The 18168-nt window shown below is 40.1% G+C and overlaps 2 protein-coding genes across 2 annotated transcripts in view; one reads left to right on the top strand and one right to left on the bottom strand.

Moving 5' to 3' along the window:
• The window catches only part of LOC146522873 (uncharacterized), a 77990-nt gene that overhangs the window by 24010 nt on the left and 35812 nt on the right, over positions 1–18168 (bottom strand). The gene's annotated exons all lie outside the window — the stretch shown is intronic.
• Positions 5846–7841, top strand: LOC146522877 (tripartite motif-containing protein 16-like). Its single transcript, XM_085154064.1, has one exon. The coding sequence runs from the start codon at positions 5880–5882 to the stop codon at positions 7551–7553; it is 1674 nt and encodes a 557-aa protein (XP_085010190.1). The 5' UTR covers positions 5846–5879; the 3' UTR covers positions 7554–7841.

The following is an 18168-nucleotide window of genomic DNA, read 5'->3' on the forward strand; positions in this document are numbered from 1 at the left end:
CAAAGGAGATTAGGGAAAGTGGAAACACATGAGGAAACAACTGACACAAATTAGCATAATGACACCGCAGGGGAAGTGAAACTAAAACACGCACACACGGCAAGCTTGTCAACATAGGAAACACGGACCAGATGATTCTACAAGAGAGACTTAAACACAAGCATACTGAAAGTAAAAGACAGAACGTATAATACTGTGAACAAGAACAGACACAAGGGAGGAAAGAGAAAAATATATATTGATTACAGAAATAATACAGAATGGCCTCCTCATGATTTAAGGCAATTTTACATTTCTACAGCAGATGTTTTTTACATTGTCTTATTGTATAAAAGTTATTACATAATAAACAGAAATCACCATGTCTAACAAGTCTCGATCAAAGCAGTGAGAATAAGACGAGACTTTGTTAAGTGGGGTTTTTGTAAAGCAGGTTTAATGACAGAGAAGATTTTGAGCTTAAAGTTCAGTCACTTTAAAAATAATGACGGGAACTTTGCTGCTTCACACTCAGTTTCTACTTGATATCTTTTGATTGTCTGAGCACTAAAGTTACTGAGATTCAAGTGAACATCTCATGATGTGTTTTCAGTGCTCTAGTCTGACAGTAAAAGTATATTTAAAACACATGAAGTCAATCACTTATGTAACAGATTCATCCACTAGTCCTAACAGCATCATTTAAAACATTTCAATCGAAAATGTTTGTCCCCGGTAATGTACACCGGGGACTGGATTACTCAGGTTGTTATTAATCCAGTCGGGTACTTGGAAGCTACTGTTCTTAATGTTCTTTGTTTAGTTCTAAATGTTTTTGTTTATCTTGGCCTGAGACCAATTGTGGACCACTATTTCATTGAGTATAATAATTTAGTTTTGTCTGTACAGGATATGAGTCTAAGATATGAAAGATCTAATTTGTGTTTCGTATAACGTAAAGGGTTTGAATAGTCCAATTAAACGGAAAAACCTGAAAAACTTTAGGTGCTCCATAGCAATGCTCCAGGAGACTCACCTCTCTGAAAAGGAACACAGGAAGTTGAGGAGAGAGTGGGTTGAACAACAATATAGCTCTACTTATCAGGCGGGAGAAAAAGAGGAGTTGCAATTCTTGTTAACCGGTCAACATATTTCCACCATGAAAAAACATTTGCGGATAGGGAAGGGCGCTATGTAATGGTGATTGGCTCTGTAGGGGGGTCTAAAATTACTTTACTAAATTTATATGCACCAAACGAGGACTGTCCAAATTTCTTCAAGAATATTGCATCATTAATAGCAGAAAAATCTGAAGGAATGATCTTGGTGGGAGGTGATTTCAATTGTACTTTGAAAGCAGCTGTCGACAGACTCCCGGCACACAATGGCCCCAAATCCAAAAAATCTTGTAGTTTGAATACAATGATTAAGGAATTGGGCCTAGCGGATGTGTGGCGCCAGTTCCACCCCCGAGAAAAAGATTTTACTTTTTATTCACATGTACATCGCAGCCATTCAAGGATAGACATGTTTTTAATGCCTAGGACAGACCTTTATAGGACTAGACAGTGTAGCATAGAAACAATCACTATCTCTGATCATGCCCTGGTTTGTCTGACATTAAGAATGAATCCAAACAATCCTTTTAAATATTGGAGAGCGAATGTATCTATTTTGAATAATGAAACAACCCGACAAGAACTTCAAAAGAGTCTGACTGAATATATTCAATTCAATGATAATAATGAGGTGTCTCCTTCAATCTTGTGGGAGAGTGCCAAAAGTTATTTGAGAGGTAATATTATAGCAGTTTCATCAAGACTGAAAAAGGAGAGAGTAGCAGAACAAACAGAACTAGAAAACAAAATTAAGAAATTAGAAAAAGTCTATCAGGTAACTAAAGACACTGGGACTTTGAACTCATTGAAAGAGCAGAGGCAAAAGTTGGATAATTTACTAACGTATAAGGCAGAGGGACAACTACGCTTTGTTAATCAAAAGTACTACCAATACGGCAATCGGGCAAGCCGACTGCTGGCATTTCAGCTGCGTAAAGAGCAATCAAGTAGGGTTGTTCATAAAATTAAATGTCCAAACTCCGGAAAAATTGTGTGCCAACCTAAGGAAGTTGCGAAAGCATTTTCTTTGTATTATCAGCAATTGTATAAAGAAGAAAATGTCCCAAAGAAATTTGAAAAGATTGAACAATTTCTTAACCCGATTAATCTTAGTAAACTGTCTCAGGAAGAGGCTGAACTAATAACAAATCCAATCACCATTGATGAAATAAAAAACAGTATTGGAAAACTGAAAAACAACAAGTCCCCCGGAGTGGATGGCCTGCCTGGGGAGTATTACAATTTTTTTGAAAAAGAGCTAACACCATTGTTATGCAAAGTTTATAATTATGCATTATTTAAAAATGATCCCCCCCAGTCATGGTCTGAAGCTATTATTAGTGTCATCCATAAAGAAAGCAAGGACCCGACTTTATGCATGTCTTATCGCCCTATCAGCCTGCTTTGTGTTGATTTCAAAATTCTTACAGCCATTATTGCAAATAGAATTCAAAAACATATAAGAAAACTAGTGAAACCTGACCAAACAGGTTTTATTTCCCATAGGCAAGGTTCAGATAATGTTAGAAGGGCCCTCAATCTTCAGATTATGGCACAGGAAAGGGATACCTCTTCAATGTTCTTGAGCCTGGATGCGGAAAAGGCCTTTGACCGGGTAGATTGGGACTTCTTGCAACAGACTCTCAGGCATATGGGCTTTAATGAGACTTTTATCTCATGGGTCCAAACACTATATAAAAACCCCAGGTCTCGGGTAAGGGTTAATGGTCACTGCTCTGACTTCTTCTCTCTAGGCCGTGGCACTAGACAGGGTGAAGTGTTATCGCCGTCCTTATTTGCTCTTAGTATTGAACCGTTAGCTGAACTGATCAGATCCAACCCTCTCATACAAGGAATTAGAGATGAAACCAATACACAACATAAGCTGTCACTTTTCGCAGATGATATTCTGCTATTTTTAGAGAATCCGGTCACCTCTGTCCCAGCCCTTCTGAGCAACCTTAAAGATTATGGTACAGTGTCAGATTATAAAATAAATACAAATAAATCTGAGGCGTTAATGATTGTTGGCAACTGGCCCACACAGCTAGATCATCTTGTATCTTTTAGACATTCCAGACAGGGCTTCAGATACTTGGGGGTAATTATTACTCCTAAAACCAATCAGCTACTTGCACTCAATTATGATCGGTTGTTCAAGGAGATTAGGGGGGACTTGGACAGATGGAACTTACTCCCACTCACTTTTATGGGGAGGATTGAATGTATAAGGATGAATATTCTTCCACGCCTATTATTCCTATTTCAGCACCTACCCATTTTGATCCCTCAGTCTGCATTCAAATTATTAGAACGCATTACATCTAAATTTATCTGGCAGAATAAACGACCAAGGGTCAGACTCAAAGTGTTAATGTCTGAAAAGGATAAAGGGGGCCTCAAGTTGCCTAACTTCAGAATGTACTATTGGGCAGCTCAATTAAAATCAATGGCTGCCTGGATTATTCGTGATTCAGAAATGCAGTGGGTATCTATGGAAGAGTATTCATTACCAGGTATCTCCCTTCGGAGTCTCCCATTTCTCAACCCACAATCACGGAAAAAGATTAAAATAACTAACCCATGGGTGAAGCACACCTTAAAGATTTGGAACCAAGTGTTAAAAATCTTAAAAGGGAATTTGACCATGTCTCAAGCGGTTCCCATAAATGGAAATGTTGAGTTCCTTCCATCGTTGTCAGATCGGAGTTTTGAGAGGTGGGCGGAGAAAGGATTGATTACAGTCAATCAGCTGTTTGAAAAGAATGCTCTTAAAAGTTTTGCCCAGCTAAGGGCTAAATACGCTTTATCCCCAGGGGACTATTATAGATATTTACAGTTAAGGGACTATATTACAAAGCATAAAGACTGGGACAATATTAGAAGAGAACCAATCGGGTTGGAAAACCATTTTATAGAACTGCTTGAAAAGTCAGGTACATTGAAAAACCAAGTGTCTTTGATCTACCAGAAACTGCTGATTGACATGTCTGATAATACCTATCATATAAAACAACAATGGGAAATGGAACTCAATATAATGTTGGATGATGTCACATGGGAGAGTGTCTGTTGTGGCTGCCATAGAGGGGTGGGTAGTCAAATGTGGAAGGAATTTGACTGGAAGGTTAAATTAAGATTTTTTAGAACTCCACTGAAAACCTTTCTATCCAAAAGTAGTGTCAGTGATAAATGTTGGAGAGGGTGTGGGTCTGTGGGGGACCAGACGCATATTTTTTGGGACTGTGTTTACATACAACAGTACTGGATGGATGTCAAGAACATTATACAAAACATATTGTCAGTCAACCTCCCAATGGATCCTCTGATCTTTTTGTTGGATATCTTTCCTGATGGTTTCTCCTATGAACAGCACTTTCTCCTGCATCTCCTCCTCATGACTGCAAGAAAAATGATAACAATTCACTGGCTCAAACCAGAAACACCCACAGTTGCCCAGTGGCTTCTGAAAACTAGACATGTCTATACGATGGAACGGATAACAGCTCAACTACAACTAAAAGTGCCAACCTTTGAGAAAAAATGGAGACTAATTATAAAATATCTTGAAGGGACACTCAAGCCTTAACATTGTTACATCTGTGTTTAGGTATTGGTATGTATGTATATATGTTTTTTCTTTTAAATTAAGTTTTTGAATAACCCCCACCATTATATGCAGCAGATTAGGTCTCAGGTCATGTTGTTGATGTGAATTGCCTTGTTTTTTTGGCAATAAAAGTTAAAAAAAAAAAACAACCCAACCCCCCCCCAGATATTCACTTTTTCTTGAGCCACAAGCATGTCTGCAAGAAAAATGTCATCTTCTGCTCTCCCTTTGTCTCACTGAGCAGCCATTTCAACTCTACTACATTAGGAAGATAAACAAAAAGACCAAACAATAGATGTGGGGCTGGCAAAGGCACTTCCATGCTCACAAACAATTAGAGTGTTTTTGACAGTGAGAGACAGTAAAGTGAAGATAATAATTACCTGAAATCAGCAAGACTTCCAGAAGAGCTTTGGAAAGAAAGACAAGAGAGAGAAAGTGTGTGTTTGTTAGTGTATAAGTGTTGGTGAAAGACAAGTGCAGAGATAAGAATGGTTTGTGTTTGTATGAAGAAGGAACATGTGGCGGTAAAGGGGACAAAGTGCTGCTCGCAACAGGTGGAAAAACAGGAAAAAACTTGTATTCTTATATAAAAAGCATGGTTATTTCTGTTGCGGCAGTGATTATAAATGCCAAAACAAAACAAAATGCAAGATTTTCTTTTGAGATATTTATTTTTTGCAGGAACACTGCTTTATATATGCTTTAATTAATGCAGCAGCCTCTGCTGTTCTGACAGTTACAAGTTTAGAATCTGGTCATGTGACTATAACCATGAGACATTTATGTCCAGAGTTCACTAATGTTGGACTTTTCATTTATTTATATAGAAGAAAGGGTTAACAAGTTTAAACGTTGAGGTGAGCAGTAAATAAAAGGGTTAAACACACATTATGGGTCTCAAACTGCTCCTCTTCCTGGAGTGAAGCACAGCCTGATAACCCTCCCTCTTCTTCCTGCTCTTAAACACAGCACCTCCTCTCTGTCCACGTGTTTCCTCGTTCCCTTCCCTTCAGATCTGCACTTTGAAGATGGGTGTAACCAACATGTGGTGACGTGTAAGAGCTGACAGGCTCCATTCACTGCAGAAACATGTTGTTGAGATCAGAGGTCAGACTAGTTTCAGTTTTAAGGAAGAGAAACTCACACAGTCACTGACACTGAGAGGAGAAATGGCGCAGAAAGGAGTTCAGCTGGACCGAGAAACCTTCTCTTGTTCCATCTGTTTGGATCTACTGAAGGATCCGGTGACTACAGCCTGTGGACACAGCTACTGCAGGAAATGTATTAAAAGTTTCTGGGATGAAGAGGACAGGAAGGGAATCCACAGCTGCCCTCAGTGCAGGAAGACTTTCATACCGAGGCCTGTCCTGGAGAAAAACGTCATGTTTGCAGCTTTAGTGGAGCAGCTGAAGAAGACTGGACTCCAAGCTGCTCCAGCTGATCACTGCTATGCTGGACCTGAAGATGTGGCCTGTGATGTCTGCACTGGGAGGAAGCTGAAAGCCATCAAGTCCTGTTTATCTTGTCCAGCTTCTTACTGTGAGAAACACCTCCAACCTCACTATGATGCAGCTCCATTAAAGAAACACAAGCTGGTGGCCCCCTCCAAGAAGCTCCAGGAGAACATCTGCTCTCGTCATGATGAGGTGATGAAGATTTTCTGTCGTACTGATCAGCAGAGTATCTGTTATCTCTGCTTGATGGATGAACATAAAGGCCATGAAACAGTCCCAGCTGCAGCAGAAAGGACTGAGAAGCAGAAGGAGCTCGAGGTGAGACGACTAAACATCCAGCAGAGAATCCAGGAGCGAGAGAAAGATGTGAAGCTGCTTCAACAGGAGGTGGAGGCCATCAATGGCTCTGCTGATAAAGCAGTGGAGGACAGTGAGAAGATGTTCACTGAGCTGATCCGTCTCCTCCAGAAAAGAAGCTCTGATGTGAAGCAGCAGGTCAGATCCCAGCAGGAAACTGAAGTGAGTCGAGTCAAAGAGCTTCAGGAGAAGCTGGAGCAGGAGATCGCTGAGCTGAAGAGGAAAGACGGCGAGCTGGAGCAGCTCTCACACACAGAGGATCACAACCAGTTTCTACACAACTACCCCTCACTGTCAGCACTCAGTGAGTCTACACACTCATCCAGCATCAATATTCGTCCTCTGAGCTACTTTGAGGATGTGACAGCAGCTGTGTCAGAGACCAGAGATAAACTACAGGACATTCTGAGAGAGGAATGGACAAACATCTCACTGACAGTCACTGAAGAGGATGTTTTACTGTCACCACCAGAGCCAAAGACCAGAGCTGGATTCTTAAAATATTCATGTGACATCACACTGGATCCAAACACAGCAAACACACAACTGTTATTATCTGAGGGGAACAGAAAAGTAACATTAATGAAACAACAACAGTCTTATTCTGATCATCCAGACAGATTCACTGAATATTATCAGGTCCTGAGTAGAGAAAGTCTGACTGGACGTTGTTACTGGGAGGTGGAGTGGAGAGGGGGAGTAGTTTTAGTAGCAGTCGCATACAAGAATATCATCAGGGCAGGGATCTCAAATGAATGTGGATTTGGATATAATGAGAAATCTTGGGCATTAAACCGTAACACAACCAATTTTCAATTTAGGCACAACAAAGTCCAAACTGTCCTCTCAGGTCCTCGGTCCTCCAGAGTAGGAGTGTACCTGGATCACAGAGCAGGTATTCTGTCTTTCTACAGCGTCTCTGAAACCATGACTCTCCTCCACAGAGTCCAGACCACATTCACTCAGCCGCTCTATGCTGGACTTTGGCTTTTAGATCATGGAGACACTGCAGAGTTGATTAAAGTCAAATAGAGAAGACAGGTTCATGTTGATCCCTGACCATTATATGTACTTGTGTAGTTTCTAAATGAGGCTTTACATTTTAGAAGCTGAGAAGTTCAGTGGTCCATTAATGTGTGAAAATAATATTGCACTGATTCAAACTGTACTTACATTTATATACCTTACATCAATATAAATCTGAATTTGTTCTTATGGCTGATAATCATGTGAGTTTAAATGATACTACTCTTCATATTCAGCATGTTTGAAATCTGTCATCAGTCTGGTTAGTGGTTTTATTCTGTAGTTGCTGTAGTGGGTTGTCAAATGCAACAATATATTGGAGCTGCAGTGATTCATCAGTTAGTTATTGATTAGAGAATTGATTGTTTTATTATTATTTTAGTCACATTTAAAGCTGGTTTCAGCTTCTGAAATGTGAAGATTGTTGATTTTCTTGATCATATATGACTGTAAACTTAATGTCTTTGAGGTTTGAACTTTTAAAATGTAACAAAAAATTAAATCCTTGAGGTTTTTGATATCATATTATCATCATTATTATTATCATTATTATTATTATTATTATTATTATTATTATTATTGTATGTACAGTGATGACATTTAATGTCTTTTTGAGATGAAAAGCTTGATCACACTCAGTTATTTATACATTTAAATATAAAAAACCAAATCAGTGTTCCCCAACCCCCGGGCCCCAGACTGGTACCAGGCAGCAAGAGAAGAAAACATTTTTTTGTACCGATACTGGTTTTATTTTGTTGTATTTATCCACAAAACCTTAATAGCCGGTCGGTGACACACAAAAGGTTGGGGACTGTTGAACTAAATAACACAGGCCTGTATATTGTGGAGGATAGACATGTTTCTTTGCCCTGAGCTGTGTCTGGCAGGCAGAGCGTCTCCACAAATCTGATGCTTCTGATTTGGAGAAAATGAGCTGAGGGAGACACCTGGTGGACAAACACAGACATGACAGGAAGAAAGACTAAAGTGCAGAGTGGAGACAAACAGCTGGAAATACTTGTTGGAAAGGATTGTCATGCTTCAGAAAAACACACAGCACACACTCTAACAGTCCTTTATTTGCACTGAAGGAGACACGTGAAGAAACCAAATCACACAATAATGAAGTGAACACATTTATAGTCAGTGTTCAAGATGATGGATAGAAATGAAAATCATGGAGCATTTAAACATTTTTAGGTCTTTCTTACAGCAGAAGCAGCATTTACATGAACTCACAGGCCTTTTTCCACTGAACACTCTCTTCTTCATCACTTCATCTTCCTCTTCTGACTGATGCTGAGCTCCAACCCTTTTTACCTCCTGGAGATTCATATTCACTGAAATTTTACTCATGACTCAGAAACTGTTCAGTTATTCTTCATTTATTAGTCTATTTATCAGGAACCTCTGTTGATTTTACATGTAAAGGATTTTCCTTCTATCATTGAACCTTTTAAGGTTTTTCTCATCATAGTTTTGGGGAGTTTTTAATTAGATTTACAGTTTCAGAATAACTTTGTGATGTCAGATTAGAAAGTCTGTGTCCAACCCTGGTGTTTGATCAGATGTTTGATCCCTGCAGGGTTGGATTTTTTATATGAATGTTGAATTTGTTGTTTTGGAACTGAGTTAGATTTTTATTGATGGATGATTCGTTGTAAAAAGTGGATCTACCAACAGTTTCTTTCTTTGTTATTAACCAGCAAGTAGACTTTTTCCCAGAAATAGAGTTTTGATTAGTGGAACTGACAAATAGTTTGAGGCTGATTTGGCTGATATGGGTGAATATTGTGCAGATAATGATAATGTGAGACACTTACTGACATGTACAGATGGATTTTCTAAGTATGCATGCAGGTGTCTTCAAACCAAGGCAGGAGCATCTGTTGCATCTGCTTTTGAGGATGTTCTGAGTGAGAAACTTCCAACAGATGAAGGCGAGGAGTTTAATAATAAACATTTCCATCAACTGATGGTTCAGTTTAATATCACACATTGATTAAACCAAGTTTTGTGGAACGTTTTAACAGAAGCTTTAAGGGCCGTATGTGAAAATACTTCACATCTGTTAACTTATGAAGACATGTAAACGTGGTCCACGACCTTGTGCTGTCAAGGCCAAGCGGCTGGTGTACAAAGGTTGGAGCCAAAAGCTGACTCAGTACACGTTTGTTTGATTTGAATGAAAACTTGATTTATAGCAGGGATCATGAAGGTCGAGGCGAGACATGGAGGGAATGACATGGGAGCAGGACTCACTGTCTTCTTTGTATTAAATGCTGAAGCAAAGCTACAGAGGGGCGTTTCTCCAGGATTGCAGTTGAGTGAGGAAAAGAACAACATGTCTGAGGTGAGTTTCTGGACTTACACTGGGAAAAAAAAAAAATGGCTCCATTTTCTGTTGTCTACATTGTAGAAGGTGACTTTGTCTCTAAACAGGAAATTGGGCAGTCAGGGGTTAAAGTGGATTCAGCAGGTGGAGGAACCCTAAAATCAGTTGCAATGGCTCAGTGTGGGGAAAACATTCACGACTCAGTATAATTACTGCTGAGAGCTCCAGTAGATTTTCTGAATGTAGAGGCTGTGATCAGCTGACCTGCTGCTCTTTGTGGATTTACACAAGTGAATTCAACCAGATGTCAGCAGATGTTTCATTAGTTGAACTGATTTCCATCCTCTACACTGACAGTAAACTGTTTATGCTCTTTTTATTAGACACTATTCAGCTGGTATGAAGGTGAAATTCAGTGAGTCTAAGCATCATCAGCTTAACTTCAAATTCATCTCTGCTACACTTGATGTAACCAAACTCTGAGCATGAAACCACAGCCACTGTGCAGCAGTCACACACTGTTCTGTACTTTAAATCCATCACAGTGCAGCAAACTAACCTGTTTATCCTGCACTAACCTGCAACCTTTAAATAAACCAGTTAGTCTGCCTCAGTTTGTTTAGCAACACGTTTCACAATATGAAAAAACATAATGTCACATGTACAGAACCAATATCTGATTTAAAAACATGAAGACTTACATGTGAGCTTTACAATCAGTCGTTGGGCCAAAAACAAGAAAAAGGAAACACTTTAAGCCCTGACTACGACACATAGTTTTGCCACTTTTATATCTTTTTCTGTGATATTCCTGGTGATTAATACACCAACAGGAATGAATTTCATGTGTTACTGTTTAATCTCAAAGCAGTTTGATTTGAGGCTCGCAGCGACAAAATAATAACTCCCCTTAAAGGTGTTAAACCTAAAGTAATGAAGGTCTCCTAAAGGTCTCTTAGTATTAGACTCTTGCTATTTCTGTGCCTTCATTCTAATGTGTACACTCTGTGTTTAGTTCCCCTGGACGTGGCCCTGTTTTCCCGGAGCAGATCCTTAGTTGTGAATGATTGGAGAGTGGCTATAGCGAGCAGTGAGTGAGCGAAGAGAAGCTTTCCCTGTCCTCCCCACCTTGGATTTCCTGGAGCCTGGACCCCGTCACACTTGTATATAGCACAATTCCCTGCACTGTCTGTACATATACCTGGTGTAATAAACCCCACTATTTCTCCTCAAAGTGAAGAGTCCTGCGTGTGAGTCCTCAGTGAACGGTGACATCATTAGTACAGTAACAAAGTATTTGTACTTCATTACTTCCTTCCTCATGCTGTAACCCTCGATTTCATTTGGTGTGTTTTTCCATTTGATGAGATGCAGCTTTCCACACCATCTTTTCAAGGCCCTATTGCTGATCACCACACTGTGTTTATGTGCTAAAAGAGAAATCATTTCCTGCATTCAGACTAAACGGATTCTGAAGCACAATTACATTAACTCAGAGGGTATAGCAACTGTTGCAGTTTGTCTTGAAACAACTGTAATCTCCACATTTGGACTGTTTTCTCAATTGAATTACAATTTTAATCTCAAAATTGAAACTTTATTTTCAATGTTATCTATAATAGTTTTTCTTAATGTGGCCGTAATACTCATTCGTACAGCAACATTGCCAGCAAACTGAAATTGGAAAAAAAGATGTAAGCAAAAAAAAAAAAACAAAGATGTAGGTTTCAAAACTTAGTTAATAATAGAAAAAATAATTATTCGCACATTTACGGTTTCAATTCACCTTTTTTTCAGTTTCATTTTAAGGTGGCATCATTTTAACCCCATACACACAGAGAGGGTCCATAAGACTCACATTTCCAGAGTGTAACAACCAACCACCTGTGTGAAATCTGAAATGCCCATGGTGTTGATTCTATAATATATATTTAGCTAAAATCTACACATTTATTTGGGGAAAAATTGTTATCTGGCTGTGGTTCTAAAGATCTGTGATCGTTAAGTGTTCACTGACACCTGATTTATGCATACACAGTTATTGTGGTTCATTTCATTATGTCTTGGATTTGTCTGAATGTTGTGCTCCTTTATCAGTCTTTACTTCCTGCATGTACAGCTTATGTGATTATTGACCAGGAGGGTTTGCAGTTTCATCAAAACATGAGTTGTTTGTTGCTTTGATTATGACTTGGCTGACTATACATTGCAGAGTCAGACTATTACATTAATGCACTATTAGAGTTTGTATATTGAGCCCAGATAGTTCAGTCACTAGAGCATCAGACTTTTAATCTAAGGGTCCAGGGTTCAAGTCCCTGTTTAGGCGCCAATCTTTACAGAATTTCGCAGAGGAACCCACCCGAGGGATTAATAAAGTTTTATCTTATCTTGTGTAATGTAGGGGGGAAATTCTTATAGTGACAAATATTTGACATGATTGCCAAGTTGTCAAAGCACCGTGTCAGGTCTTTGAAAACTGTAATGCCCTTTCAGCTTCCCGCTGGACTAAACATGCCTTGTTGTTTCTTTCAAATCTGTCTAAACACATGCATGTTGTATTAGTTGATGAATTAAAATGGAAAATGGTGCTTTTGCCACTGAAGTCTGAATATGTGCCACTGGCAATGCAGTACTAGTTGACTTCTGTTTGCTTTCCCCCCAGCATGCTATGATTTGCAGTTGTTGATTTTCTGGTGGAGGTGCATCCAAAATTATTTGCAATTGTTTTACAGGACTGGTGAAGGACTCTTGTTTCTGGTCACCAGGGAGAGTCAGTATCACAAAGGCTGTGAAGGATGGAGCTGCTCTAGATCAGAGGTGTCAAACTTAATTGTACAGGGGGCCAAAACTCAAAGCACACTTTAGGTTGAGGGCCAAACAGGGTAAGCATTTATTGAACACACTAAAACAATGTTTTTTGAACATAAATATGAATAAAAACAGACAGGAATATTGTTTCAGAATAAATACACTTAGAATAAAGAATAACTTCTAATAACCGTCATAAGTTTTCAAACATGTCTTTTCCTATCGTTGTACCGTGCATCGATTTAACGTCCAATATTTCCTCTGAAACGGGCATATTGGAGTTCACTTCACGGATGAAGATGGCCAGCTGTGTAAAGCCATCATGTCTGTACTTTTATCCACAGCAAGAGAGTATGCTATAAAGTATTTGCTTCTTTCACACATCTCTGTTCTTAAATCAGTGGTCATCTCACAAACCCGATCAGCAACCGTATTTCTACTCAAGCTCACATTTGCCAATATCTGCATTTTGTCTGGACACAAGACGTCGCACACCTTCATCATGCAGCTCTTCAGAAACTCTCCCTCAGTAAATGGCCCGGCTGATTTGACTATCTCCTCTGCTTCCACAACAGCTTCACTTTGTGATTTTGCTCTGGTGAAAAAACATCTGCTGAAATGTCAGATTCTTCTGTAGCTCTTCTACTTTCTGTATGAGAACTGTGAATACATGGAAGGAGGTAACACAGACGATCCGACAAAGAAGGCACACAGACAAACACACAAAGGAGATTAGGGAAAGTGGAAACACATGAGGAAACAGCTGACACCACAGGGGAAGTGAAACTAAAACTCGCACACACACAGCAAGCTTGTCAACATAGGAAACACAGACATGACGAACCAACAAGGGAGACTTAAACACAAGCATACTGAAAGTAAAAGACAGACTGTATAATACTGTGAACAAGAACAGACAAGGCCATAGAAGAAAATCTAAACCATAATGAAACTCAGCTAAAACCTAAATGATGATCAACACCAGAACTTAACATATGTTCATTATCATGGGAGAGAAGAAAAAAACTATAAAAGAAATTGAAAAGATGGGTCGCAGACCCTGACACAGAACAGAAACTTGACTTGATTGATACTCTGAATTATTGAATCTGTAGATTTTGTCTCATTAGCGCTTCATTTTGCCGGGCCATGAATAACAATAATAATGAATCTATATAAAAAGGATCTTGCAGGCCAGATATAAATGTATGCTGGGCTGGATGTGGCCCACGGGCCTCGAGTTTGACACGTATCCTCTAGATACTGAACAACTACAGAAAACTACATTTCTCCTGTGGCCTGCAGTTTCTGCATCTCACTGTCTGAAATACACAACGTAAACATCACTTTAATACTTTTTGCTTGTTAGAATAATGAACTACAGAAAGACGTCGTCTTACCTAATAACTGCTGAGCACTGTTTGACTGGGACACAATGGGCACCTCTGCAGTCGACTCTGAATCTATATAGAAATGATCTCGCAGGCCGGATATAAATATACGTTGGGCCGGATGTGGCCCGCAGGCCTCGAGTTTGACACATATGATGTAGATTGATGGGTTTGTAAACGAGATAATGAAAGATTACCGTATTTCCCGGACTACAAAGCGCACCTGAATATTAGCCGCACAAGCTAAAATCAGGGGAAAATCATGTTTTGTACATACATTAGCCGCACCTGACTAAAAGCCGCAGGTGTTTCAATGTTGACTTATCATATGTAAGAGAATATGCACAAAGCGAATTGTCAGGAAAGAGATGGCTGTTTGGAGACACACCTCTTTTATTAATATTTTGAAAAACAAGTTACGGGTACATATTTGCATAACTTTTTAGGTATATGTACAAGTACCGATAAATACAAGTACAAGTACGAAACATGTACTGTGCTTCATAAACGAGTAACAAATGTAGTACATAACAATAACCTACAGCACACCAGAAAAATAGATTCGGCCTACCTTTTAGGCTCAGGTGCAGTGACACGGCTTTAACAAGAAGAAAAGTCAGTCATTCACCACCATCTTTCTCTTCTTCCTGCGCACTAAAACCACCAAAGTCCTCTTCTCCAGTGTCGGAAACGAACAGGCTCAGGATGGCTTCGTCATCCACTCTCCGCTTCTCTCCTCGTTGTCACTTTCAAAACCAAACAAATCCTCGTTGTCAGTGTCAGAGTCAAACACCCTCAGAAGGGCCGTGGCGGTGTCCTGCTCTCCATCATGCAGCAGTCCAGCCCTTCGAAATCCGTTAGTGATCGTGGATGTTTTCACACTTTTCCACGCTGTCAGAATCCACTGGTGGAGTTGGGCATAACTTGCTTTTCGCAGGTTTATCACCGCTCATCATCCACGCCTCCCGCTCAGTGGCGGTCCTAGCCTGTTAGGCGCCCTGGGCGAACACCCCTTCTGGCGCCCCCCCACACACACACATACACATACACACATACATATGAAGAGGGAGAGAGTATGCATAGTATGCAAACGGCTACTAAACAGACATCATACTTCGTCATACAATGAGAACAGGACAAATCAACAATTGACACTGACTAATTAATATTATATTATTGTATATATTGTTTGGAGTTTAGTCTGTTACTGTTACTATTTTTACCATTTCTTCTTGGAGGAACTGTAACCCACATAATTTCCTTAGGGATTAATAAAGTATTCTGATTCTTAATGTTTTAGGATACATGACCTGCCATTATCCAATGACACATCTGCTTACCTGTGTCTTTTGCTCGTTCCTCCTTGTAGGAGCCATAATTAAATGTATTGAATTTTAAGGATCACTGGGTTTTTATTTGTTTGGTTTCTATGGTGATGTGTAACGGGAGTCACGTGGGTGCTAGCGGTGACATTAAGAGGGCGTTGTCAGTCTGTCATTCACTGGTTTGATTTTGACAGAGAGGAGGGCTGGGTAGCCGTAGTTTTTGTTGACCGCAGCACAACGAGTTTCCCCTTGTTGCATTAGAGCCTGTGATGTGTTAAGAGTTTGAATCGCGAGCCGATCACATTGCTCTGTAAACTTTTCAAGCACTTTAATAAACAAGCAAGCAATTCCACCTCTCGCATTACTGCGTAAAGTTGACAGCGCGTCAGGCAAATAGGCAGGCTCCATCCCCAGCCTCTAGCGACTGTGGAAGTCGCTACTCTCCTCTTCTTTTCTCTTTTTTAAACTTTAAAAACGGGTTGTGTGTGAGACTTTAAATAAACAAAATATAAAATATACATTTTAAATTGTTATTGATCCCTTCACCCCGAGTCCTAAAGTGTATATTTATTTTTTTTACTCTTAAATATTTATTGTTTGTTTATTTGCACTGCTGTAACTGGAGCCTCGTCGTCTCGTCTCTCTATATACTGGACTGTATGTAGCGGAGATGACAATAAAGTTTACTTTGACTTCAGCAGCAAGCAGGCGCACCGAGGGCTCTTACGCTCACTTTTCGTGTATAGAATTTTGAAAAAAACATCGGTGCAAATTATAAGTCTGTATCATAATGTCTGGTGTTTTCGTGTTTGTTGTTTGTTTTTATTTTTGTTTTATTTAGAGAGTTGGTAATTTTTGCTGCTCCAGCCAGCCAGAGAATCCCCCGTCGCCCCGCCCTCTCCTCCCTGTGCCGCAAGCAGCAGGCGCACCTCGCAAACGGAGGGCGCCCTTACTCCCATGGGCGATAGAAAATCGATCGGTGCCTATGCCATTCCCAATATGGGCCCGCATGATGTCGGGGCAGCATGAGTACAAGCAATTCTTTTTTTTACCGATGCCCGTGATGCCGCCCCCCACCACGATGCCGCCCCGGGCAACTGCCCGTGTCGCCCGTATCTAAAACCGCTACTGCTCCCGCTGAACGCGTATCGCTACCAGTGTTGCCAACTCCTCAGAAAGGAAAATCGCTATTGGTTGTCCTAAAAGTCGCTAGAAGTCGCCAAATGACGTCATCACCTAATTTGCATAATTTGTCATGCTAATGTAATTGTAACCTACGTTGTTGGAGAGAGAAATAACATCGTGGAAGAGACATAAAGTGAGTAAAAAACGTCCTAAATGCATTTAGAATTTATTTAGAACTACAAATTAAATTTCTTTTTAGCAATTATTGTTTTTTAATGTCACAATTCCAACCCTGCTCCTTTATCCGGGCCTGGACCGGCAAAAGTGACCCGAAATAGGCACTCTGGTGGAGTTACTGTGTGTGTGTGTTTATAAGTAGTTTTAAACCTTGTGATCCACAAAACAGCATAAGAGTAAAAGAAGAACTGATTGCGTTACAGTCAGTGCGGGAGCAGAGGCTTCGCTCATGCGCGATTCATTTGCCGTTTGGACGCACAGGTGTGAACATCTCCTGCCCTGATAGCAGCTGGGGGAGGTAGTGATGGTAAATTTGATTCTTTTTACTGAATCGAGTTTTAATGAGTCACTCACCAAAGTGAATCGGATTTTTTGAGTCATTTGATTCACTGAGTCAGTTGACCAGAGAGTGCAAAAAATTTACATTTTCACTCAAACTTAATTTGTTTCTCTTTTCATGTAAATCCCACTGCTAAGATGAATGATTCTAAAAAAAACAACAACTATTTTATAGAGCAAAAAAGAGCAAAAACATTTCTAAAATTAAGCAATTTCCTATCAAAATTGCTTAATAAACATTTATTTTGTTTATTTGTATTTTATTAGTATTTTCCTTAAATGTGTTAAATATATATTTTCTCATCTAAATGTCCACTGAGCTGTGAGCCAGGGGGCGGTAATGCACCTTAACATTGGTTGCCAACCAAGAAGAAGAAGAAGCTGTGAGCCAGGAGGGAGGGGGTGAGTGAGTGATTCGTTCGCTCGCTCTATGATTCAGCACAGGAGGGAGGGGGTGAGCGAGTCCTGAGTGATTCGCTTACGCTTACGATTCAGCACAGGAGGGAGGGGGTTAGTGAGTCCTGAGTGATTCGTTCGCTCTATGATTCAGCACAGGAGGTAGGGGGTGAGCGAGTCCTGAGTGATTCGCTTATGCTTACGATTCAGCACAGGAGGGAGGGGGTGAGTGAGTGAGTGATTCGTTCGCTCGCTCTATGATTCAGCACAGGAGGGAGGGGGTGAGCGAGTCCTGAGTGATTCGCTTAAGCTTACGATTCAGCACAGGAGGGAGGGGGTTAGTGAGTCCTGAGTGATTCGTTCGCTCTATGATTCAGCACAGGAGGGAGGGGGTGAGCGAGTCCTGAGTGATTTGCTTACGCTTACGATTCAGCACAGGAAGGGAGGGGGTGAGTAGCTCAAATGTGCTGTTAGCATGTTAGCAGAGCGATGCTACTGTGAACCAAGGAGCTATTTTCTTGATGTGAGCTTCTACTCAGGGTTTTTTCTTCCAGTTCAGAGCAGAAATGCTTTTGTTAAGAAACTGGCTGTTGTTTTTTCCCCCCCACAATTTTAATTATAAGCTAGATATATTTCTACTAAGCGAATTAGTTTGCTAA

This window comes from Neolamprologus multifasciatus, chromosome 3 (assembly GCF_963576455.1).
Source record: "Neolamprologus multifasciatus chromosome 3, fNeoMul1.2, whole genome shotgun sequence".
Classification (NCBI taxonomy): Eukaryota; Metazoa; Chordata; class Actinopteri; order Cichliformes; family Cichlidae; genus Neolamprologus; species Neolamprologus multifasciatus.

What these genes read in the sequence shown, in the direction of transcription:
- LOC146522877 (XM_085154064.1), top strand. Translation starts at nt 5,880, where the DNA reads ATGGCGCAGAAAGGAGTTCAGCTGGACCGAGAAACCTTCTCTTGTTCC.